At 42.5% G+C, this 1,512-nt stretch overlaps 1 protein-coding gene across 1 annotated transcript; it reads left to right on the top strand.

Annotated features, from left to right (window-relative positions):
* The first annotated feature begins 378 nt into the window (after positions 1 to 378).
* On the top strand, positions 379 to 1,512 carry LOC136245296 (uncharacterized). The gene has a single exon (XM_066036782.1). It carries the CDS (start codon positions 379 to 381, stop codon positions 1,510 to 1,512), a length of 1,134 nt encoding a protein of 377 aa, XP_065892854.1.

Here is a 1,512-nt window from a genome sequence, read left to right as displayed (position 1 = left end):
AACAACAAAATCACCATTTTTCAGGGCTCCACAAAACACCTTACACACACCAACATACCTCCTACCCCCTTTAACGGAAGGCCTTTTGGATGAAATCAGGCAAGACCTCTGGGACCTACCCACACAATCTATAGATCCAAATCTAACCAAACAGGAAAGGGCAGCACTGATAGCACTTAAAAATAACAAGGACATTGTGATCAACCATGGGGACAAGGGCAGTTCGATAGTCATACAGAACAGATGGGACTACATTAAAAACAATGAAGACCATCTCCAAGACCCCCTCACCTACACCCAACTAGAGGGAGACCCAACAGGGCACTTCTGTGAACACTTCTCAATCAATTCAAAACAAAGGGCTTCCTAACTGAAAAGATGTATAGGTTTTGTCTGCCACCGGAAACGGTCAGACTAGCACGATTCTACTCCCTTTTGAAAATACACAAAAATCCAATGAGAATCCGCCCAATCGTGTCTAGTTGCAACAGCCCTACTGAGAACATATCCCAGTCCTTAGACTACTGGCTACAACACTCCATGCGTACCCTACCATCCTATCTCCAGGACACTAACCAACTCATCAACAACCTATGCTCACTCAGCGTCCCAGAGGACAGCTGGCTGGTTACTGTGGATGTTAAATCTTTATACACGTGTATACCTCACAAAGAGGGAGTTGAGGCATGCAGACATGCCCTTCTCACCACAGAAAACTTACAACTTGAGCAACCTCCAACAGAGGCACTCGTCACATTCATAGAGTTGGTCCTGCAAAACAACACCTTTGAATTTAACAATCAGGTGTACAAACAAATCAATGGTGCCGCCATGGGTACAAAGATGGCTGTAGCCTATGCAAACATCTTCATGGGTCAACTAGAACACAATATTCTTTCAAAATCATCCCTCAACATCTGTTTTTACAAGAGATACATTGATGATATACTCATAATAACACATGATACGGAAGCTAACCTACTAAACTTTATCAGGGACTTGAACCAAGCCCACCCCACAATCAAATTCACAGCAGAATACAATAGAGAAAGAATCACATTCCTTGACGTTGACATCTATAAGGGCCCCGATTTTTCCACCACACACAATCTCGACTTTCAAACCCACATTAAGCCCACCAACCCTCAACTGCATGTGCAGGCCCAATCCTACCATCCAGAGAGCACCAAAAAGGGTATCAACATAGGAGAAACAAAACGTCTACTCAGAACCAATTCAAGGAGAGAGACGTTCAGTCATTTTGTGAACAAATATACAACACAAATGACTAGAAGAGGCTATTCGCTTAACTACATTAAAAAATTCACCAACAAAATACATTTCAAAGACAGAGACCTACTACTTAATAAGGCTACTGTCAAGAAAGGCTACTGTCAAGAAAGCCTCCTCCAGAACTGTATTCTCAGCAAGATACACCCCCACTACTCTAAAAGCCACCCAAATCATCAGAAAATACTGACCCAAAATAAGAAGAATGAACAGTCTCTCTAA

Source organism: Dysidea avara, chromosome 15, assembly GCF_963678975.1.
Source record: "Dysidea avara chromosome 15, odDysAvar1.4, whole genome shotgun sequence".
NCBI classification, from domain to species: domain Eukaryota; kingdom Metazoa; phylum Porifera; class Demospongiae; order Dictyoceratida; family Dysideidae; genus Dysidea; species Dysidea avara.
This window is presented reverse-complemented; position numbering and strand designations above follow the sequence as displayed.

Coding starts and splice junctions, on each gene's coding strand:
- LOC136245296 (XM_066036782.1), top strand. CDS start 379: ATGTATAGGTTTTGTCTGCCACCGGAAACGGTCAGACTAGCACGATTC.